Genomic DNA, 8,072 nt, shown 5'->3' on the forward strand with positions numbered 1-8,072 from the left:
TAGGGTTCTTTCGGAAGTCAAGAATGTAAACATGAGAAGGAAAAATAGAAAACGTATCTTAAATCAAAACAACATTAATCATTGAAACAACAAAGAATCTTAATATGTCCTCTATCAAATGACTTCAGAGATAATATTGCTTTTGATACTTGATACATCATCAAAACATAAAAATAAAAACCCAACTTTTTAATTATACGTTCCTTCAAATATTGATCAACTTTATTAGTTATTTCCCTTTCATTCACTATTCGAATTTAGAGAAGTACCTTCAAATCATCCTCAAATACAAACATCAAACCCCAAACTTGAAAGAACCAAACATCTTACCTTCTAATCTAATCCTCCCATCTCAAGTTGCCAAAAACATTATCATCTTCTCTTTAATCAGTTACTGAAAACTAGTCTTTGAATCCAATTTACTAAGAAGGGTTAATTAATTTCCATTCTGGTGTATCATTAAATTTTCTTTATCCATTTGTTCAATCCCTTTCAAGATGGTGTTGAAGAAAATCAGAAGAAAAGTGGAAAGAATCATCACAAAACCCTTCAAAAAACCTCCAAGAAAACCCTCTATAAAACCCCAATCACCAATCTCTTCTCCTCCACCAGAACCACCACCCGCCATCATGAACCGCCGCCCCTCCCACCCTTTCATGTTTCCAGAAACCAACTCCGCCGTCCTCCCTCACCCCTCCACCTTCTTCTCCACCAACCTTCTCTCTTCCCCTCTCCCCACAAACTCTTTCTTCCAAAACTTCGTCCTCAAAAATGGCGATCAACCTGAATACATCCATCCATATTTGATCAAATCATCTCCTTCATCGCTTTCCATGTGTTACCCACCTTTATTCTCCACCACCGCCTTCACGTATCAAATCTTTAACGCCGATCTCACCATCTCCGCCGTGGATAACCCTGACCCAAATCAAACCCACGTCATATCTTCATTCAACGATCTAAGTGTGACGTTAGATCTTCCACAAAGTTTAAGATTTTATCTAGTTAGGGGTAGCCCGTTTTTAACATGTCAAGTCTTGCAAAAAACCGAACTTTCCATTTCAACCATTCATGCAATTCTTGATTTTACTCCTAATTCTTCAAGAACCAAGTACAAAATCAATCTCAACAACGGTCAAACATGGCTATTGTATTCGTCTTCACCGATTGATCTAACCCACGAGATATCAAAGATTTCATCTTTATTGTTTTCCGGTGTTATTCGTATCGCGATACTCCCGAATTCATTAAACCCTAATCTTGAAACGGTTCTTGATCGTTTCAGTTCTTGCTATCCGGTATCCGGTGATGCTGCGTTTACGACGCCGTTTTGTGTTGAATATAAATGGGAAAAGAAAGGTTGGGGGGATTTGTTAATGTTAGCAAACCCTCTTCATCTTCGTCTTCTTGATGTGTCTTCAGTTAAAGTTCTTGACGACGTTAAATACAATAGCATCGATGGCGAACTTGTGGGTGTCATCGGAGATTCATGGGTGTTAAAAACCGATCCAGTTTCAGTAACTTGGCATTCGATAAAAGGAATCAAAGAAGAAAACTACCCGGAAATCATTGATGCTCTTGTAAAAGACGTCGATGGGTTGGATTCCTCTTCAATATCGACAACATCATCGTATTTTTATGGGAAGCTTGTCGCAAGAGCAGCTAGATTAGCTTTAATAGCTGAAGAAGTTACTTATATTGAAGTAATGCCAAGAATTCAGAAGTATTTAAAGGATACAATCGAGCCATGGTTAGATGGAACGTTTAATGGAAACGGATTTTTATATGACAAATCATGGGGTGGAGTTATAACAAAACAAGGGTCTCAAGATTCAAGTGCTGATTTCGGATTTGGAATATACAACGATCATCATTACCATATTGGTTACTTTCTGTACGGGATCGCTGTTCTTGCTAAAATAGATCCAATATGGGGAAGAAAATATAGACCTCAAGCTTACACGTTAATGGCGGATTTCATGACGTTGGGTAGAGGTGGAAACTCGAAGTATACAAGGTTAAGATGTTTCGATTTATGGAAGCTACATTCATGGGCAGGTGGTTTGACGGAGTTTGCAGATGGAAGGAATCAAGAAAGCACAAGTGAAGCAGTTAATGCGTATTACTCAGCGGCATTAATGGGATTAGCTTATGGAGACACACATCTTGTTTCGATTGGATCTTTGCTTACAGCTATGGAGATTCATGCATCTCAAACATGGTGGCATGTGAAAGAAGATGATAGTTATTACAGTGAAGAATTCACGAGGGATAATCGAGTGGTGGGGGTTTTGTGGGCGAATAAGAGAGATAGTGGGTTGTGGTTTGCTCCGCCGGAATGGAGGGAGTGTAGGGTTGGGATTCAGGTGCTGCCATTGTTGCCGGTGACGGAGGTTTTGTTTTCCGATGTGGGGTTTGTGAGGCGGCTTGTGGAGTGGGGTTTGCCGGCGTTAGGGAGGGAAGGTGTTGGTGAAGGGTGGAAAGGGTTTGTGTATGCGTTACAAGGGATTTATGAGAAGGAAATTGCTATTGAAAAGATAAGGAGTTTGAATGGATTTGATGATGGGAATTCTTTAAGTAATTTGTTATGGTGGATTTACAGTAGAAGTGAAGGTGAAGAAGAAGGTTATGAAGGTGGAGGGAGGCATTGTTGGTTTGGTCATTATTGTCAATAAAATTAAAACGAAAAAGTAATGGTAAGTATAAAGAATGATAATATTAAGTGTTTGATAACAGAGTTTTAAAAGGTATACTTGTAAATAGACAAATAAATTATGTATACTTCTCAATTTTTTGTTATCAAAAGTTTATTTACATCTTATGTACAAAATATTTGTAGCCATAATTTTTCGATTCAATGAATCGAGTTATTGTGGTCTTTTAAGTTGTTCATAGTAAACATTTATTGGTTTTCATCGGGTGTCTTAGTTTATTTTTGTTGTAGCTTGAAATTTGTTTTAAACTTATGATTATCAAATTATGTAAATTGTAAAATTAAAGTGTCTTTATAAACTATGGTTGATGTTCTATTAAGGGAGAATTTTATATATCATATTTATCTTTCATAAACATTTCAAATATCATATTTGCCTAAATCTTTTTTTATAATGTTTTTAATATTTTATAATAATTTTTTATGTCTTAGAATTATTATAATAATTAAGAAATTTAATCATATTATCCTTACGTCTATGATAATAAAATGTGAACTTCTAAATTGTTGGAATGTCGGCTTCTTGACAGTCAAAATTATTCATCTTCAACCTTTTCTTTGGAATGTATGTTTTGATTGTTTAGCTTTTATTGTTGTTGATTATTATCATTTTGTAGATGGAGAATATTTTAGATGGTACCATTGATATTTTAATGTTTAAAAAGTGCATATACGATATTTTGATATTTAAGAATGATATATATGATATTTTGATGTTTAAAAATGACATATATGATACTTAGAAATTTTATGAAGGGTAAATATGATATTTAGAAATTAAGTTGGGTAAATATGATATTTTGATGTTTAAGAATGAAATATATGAAATTCTCCCTTCTACCAAATACTTGAACACAAAAGAATTGTTATATTCCCCATTGTGCGATCTGAATTGTATTAAGTTGACATTTTTTACAGTGATATCAGTATGACTAGGCACATAAACTACAAAAACATAACAACGACATTGTTGCTTTAGGCCAACTCGTATACCTTTAACGAGAGGGCTTGTGGTTGAGCTGGACCACGATCACGGTCGTGTACACTATGCCGACATGTGGTCGTGGTGGGGCATTATCCGGACGACGAAACCAAATGCCCAATAGGGCTCGACTTCGGCCAAATTTTTTAAAAGTTGTTTTTTTTTTTAAATAAAATTTTTTACATACCATTTCCACCTATATAAATACCTCATTCTAAACCTTATTTCTTACACCATTATTTTCTTTCTTTATATACAAAATACCCATAACATTTTCACAACCAAAACCATGGATCCTAACCAAAACACCCCTCCAAAGTCCAAACTATAGAAATTGCAAACCCGATAACGCTTTTGCGTTAGACACAACCCCTCACTAATTTCCGACTATGGAATCACATCAATGTGGTTTTGTCAATTTGCTTCAAACTGGTTCCCTGTTCAACAAACAACACTTTTTCAACAACAATATCAAGCTTTCACGGCCTTCCAACAACAACTTTAACAATATCAATCTTTCTAACAATTCCAACAACTCCAACAACAAGAAGTCCAACCACAACAAACGAAGGAAACCTTTGGAATTCCAGGTGGGAGATCGCGTTCTTTTGAAAGTCTCACCCTGTGTGACAACCTGAAACTTTTATCCTATACATTTGATCCGTTAATCAATATTAAACTCGAATTTATCATCTTTTAGTGAAATTATGGGTCCATATAAGTGTTTTAGGCTTAGTATAACCTAGATATGAGTCTTAAGAAGGGTTAGAAAGTGTGTAGCATCACAAAATCGAGCCAATCACACCAAAGAAGGTGTGTGCGGCCGCACACCCGAGTGTGTGGCCAGCCAGCCGCACACCCAGTCGTACACACACCCTTAGCCACACACCCGACCCTATATATAGGAGAGGACCCCCCCTTTCATTCATTTTTTCTTCTTTGGCTGCACACTACTTTCTCTCTCTAAAAATCTCATCCGAGAACACTCTAAGGGACTCAAAATCGTGATTAACGCCATCATCTAGCTTGTTATACAGGTAAAACACCTAAATCTAGGCCTAAAACTCTGCATGATCTTCATGTTCTTCATCCTTTGAAGGAGTGCGGCTGCACACATTCATAAGGTGGCCGTACACACTCAAATACCCTCCAAAGTGAGAGTTTGGCCCCCTATATTCGAATTAAAACTTGGTTTGGAACTTGAAACACCTCAAAAATCAACATTTCGGGCTCAAACGAGGAATGTACGATCGCATACACACTTTGTACGACCGCACACTCCTGTGTGCAGCCGCACACATAGTCTGGTCGCACACCCTGGACGCACACTCACCTTTATGGCCATACACCCACTCTAATGCTCATATTTGGCCTTAAACTTGTAAAGATCAATAAGTATGGGACATAGAACACTTATTTCTGGTGACTCCATGTCCTTACGGTGGTTTTCCATCATGATTTGTCATGGGATATTCAATCTAATACATATATGTGCAATATATGTTAATAGGGTCCACTCGCGTACAAAACATCGGTTGACACTCGACGCTCATAACTAATCGAACATTCGGATCTTATGATAAATTGTGAGCTCATACCCCTACACTTTTTCGAGTTTTTCATGTTTTCGGGGGGGGGGGGGGGGGGAATACAAGCTAAACATAAAGGTTTTCATAACTTAAAAATTGATGTAATTACAATGATTTTCTATCAAACGTTTAGATACAATTATCCCTTTTGTATTATGCGGAGCATATGAGATGTTTTCAAATTATAATTGCATAGTTTTAAAACCTTACACGAACGTAACAACCATTCAAACTATAATAGGTATAGTTTGAGATTTCATTACCAGTCTTACAGATTCAAACTTCATGCAAAGTCAAACATATAAACTATGTCAGATTTAGTTTATCCATTACTACGAATACAAAACTAGAGTATCATGCTAAATAATTATTTTATGTATAATTATTTATATTCTACACCGTTACAAACGATTTCGAACTCGAGAACAACCGAACAAACGTGTAAACTAGTTAATACAGGATTGTGAGACTATCTTCGTTTTGCCCCTCGGGGTACCAATAAATCCTCACCGGTAGTATAACTAAAGTCTCCTAGAGGGAGAGCATGAAATTTGTGGATAGATCTATTCGGGACCGACAATCCACACCTGAACTGTTAGCTATAGTTAGGCGGGTACGCCTGGGGTGACAAATTTTGTAATCGTACGACGCCTGAAGAACGTCAAGGAGGTCACATGTCAATTTAGTATGGTTATACGACTCACAATAAGTATAAACTAATCATTGTTTATGGGATATCTTTCTTCTATAGTTTTATTTTAAGTAATAAAACTACTTATCTACTTATTGGAGGGTATTACAGGGACAAAAATCTATAGTTTTGTTTTAAGAAATAAAACTACTATACATACGGGTGGTAACCAAGATTTCCAAACGATCATACATTACATACTGGTGGTAGCCAGGGTTTTCAAACAGAACGTACCTTTCATACAAAAAACAACAAACATGTTAGAAAATATTGGATTTTCTTGGTAAGCATGAGTACATATTTCAGAACTTGGTAACAACGGTTTTCGATACAAACAATATTTACTTATAATGGAAAGAAAACATTTATACGAATTCAGTGACTAGTTCTTAATACAAAAACATGCTTATGAACTCATCAGCTTTATGCTGATACGATTTTCAAAACCGCTTGTATTCTCAAGGCGACGATAGACAGGTACATAGCCAGCTTTTGGAGAAGACAGAGCATTTTTGGAGTCTCGTCTTTATCTTTGGTTATATAATGTTATGTACAAACTATGTTTTCAAACAGATGTAAATATTCATATTGTGATGTAATGGTGGTGTTTACTTTGATTGCTATGATACGATTGTTGTGATACTACGTATGACGTCACCGCCCCCAGACGTTTTCGTTGTTGTTCTTCTGACGGTTCGGGGGTGTGACACCCTGGAAGGGCTTGATATGCTTCGGAAAGCGTGGGAAGCTCAATCCAAGATACATAGGGCCTTTCGAGATTCTCGCTAGAATCGTCCATGTAGCTTACAAACCAACCTACCCCGCGAGCTCAGTAACGTACATTCTACATTCCACGTCTCGAACTTGAAAAATTGTCTCTCCGATGAGACTCTTGTAATCCTACTCGACAAGATCGAGATCAATGAAAGCCTCAACTTCGTGGAAGAACCTGTAGCGATCATGGACCGTGAGGTCAAACAGACGAAGCAAAGCCGCATCCCGATAGTGAAGGTTCGCTGGAACGCCAAGCGAGGATTGAAGTTCACTTGGGAGCACAAGGATCAAATGAAACTGAAATATCCTCATCTTTTTGCTTAGTTATTTGTAACTAGTTATTGCTTAAACTTTAATTTCGGGACGAAATTCCCTCTAACGGGGGGATGATGTGACAACCCGAAATTTCCATTCGTACAAACCCTACAGTCAAGCACTTCAAATAAAAGTCAAAAACATTTTTGCTAAATTTTAGCCGGTTTAAACCCCGTTTGAGTGTTTTTAATATTTATTCTTCAAACGAACGAATAAAAGGAAGTATATTATAGGATTATGGGGTAACAATAAATCAACTAACACCTTAATTAGGTGTTCACGGTGTAACGACCCGTTCCCAGTATGTTAATTCATTGATAATTGTTTAAGTTTTCAGGAGGGACTCGGCGAGTTCTAGCCTGACTCGCCGAGTAGGGTCGCGTATTTTGAGCACGCGGGAGCCGGGGACTCGACGAGTCCATATCCCGGACTCGGCGAGTCCGTCCGTCTGGGTGAAACCCTAAATCCTCGGGTTTGCCCACTATTTAAGCCACCTTATAGCCCCATTCTCGCCACCTTCACCCTCTAGAGCTGTGAGATAGAACCCTAATCCTCCCTTGTGTGAGCTAAGTGCTTTTGGGTGCCATTTTGTGAAGGTTTGAAGAAGGAGAAGAAGAAAGGAGCAAGGAGAAGAAGTGTAGTGCAAAGATCCAAAGGCAAATCAGAGTTCTTTGAGGTATTTTCGGATTTCCCCTCTTGTTTTATGCTTTGGGACTCTTCTAGATCAAGTGGATGCTTTTCCCAAGCTTTTTGATTGTGTGAATGACCTAATAGGTCGAGATGTCCAGAGATCTATTCATTGAGATGTCCCATAGTCCAGATCTATTGTCTTTATGAGGTTACTTTGCATAACAACCCTAGATCTATCCCTTTTATGCATCTTTTAGCCTTATTTTCCCTTATTCATGTGTTGTGCACGTAAAGTTGGAAACTTTACGTGGTAAAACAGCTTATTGGACCCAGATCTATCATTTGCATGTGTTGGATTCAAGCAAAATCGAGTGAAAT

The 8,072-nt window shown here is 37.5% G+C and overlaps 1 protein-coding gene across 1 annotated transcript; it reads left to right on the forward strand.

The window, feature by feature from the left end:
- Nucleotides 1-290: 290 nt before the first annotated feature.
- Nucleotides 291-2,853, forward strand: LOC145044056 (glycosyl hydrolase family 81 protein). Its single transcript, XM_078992862.1, has one exon. It carries the CDS (start codon nucleotides 498-500, stop codon nucleotides 2,673-2,675), a length of 2,178 nt encoding a protein of 725 aa, XP_078848988.1. The 5' UTR covers nucleotides 291-497; the 3' UTR covers nucleotides 2,676-2,853.
- The last annotated feature ends 5,219 nt before the right edge of the window (nucleotides 2,854-8,072 follow it).

This window comes from Lactuca saligna, chromosome 4 (genome assembly GCF_052625555.1).
Source record: "Lactuca saligna cultivar CGN05327 chromosome 4, ASM5262555v1, whole genome shotgun sequence".
Classification (NCBI taxonomy): domain Eukaryota; kingdom Viridiplantae; phylum Streptophyta; class Magnoliopsida; order Asterales; family Asteraceae; genus Lactuca; species Lactuca saligna.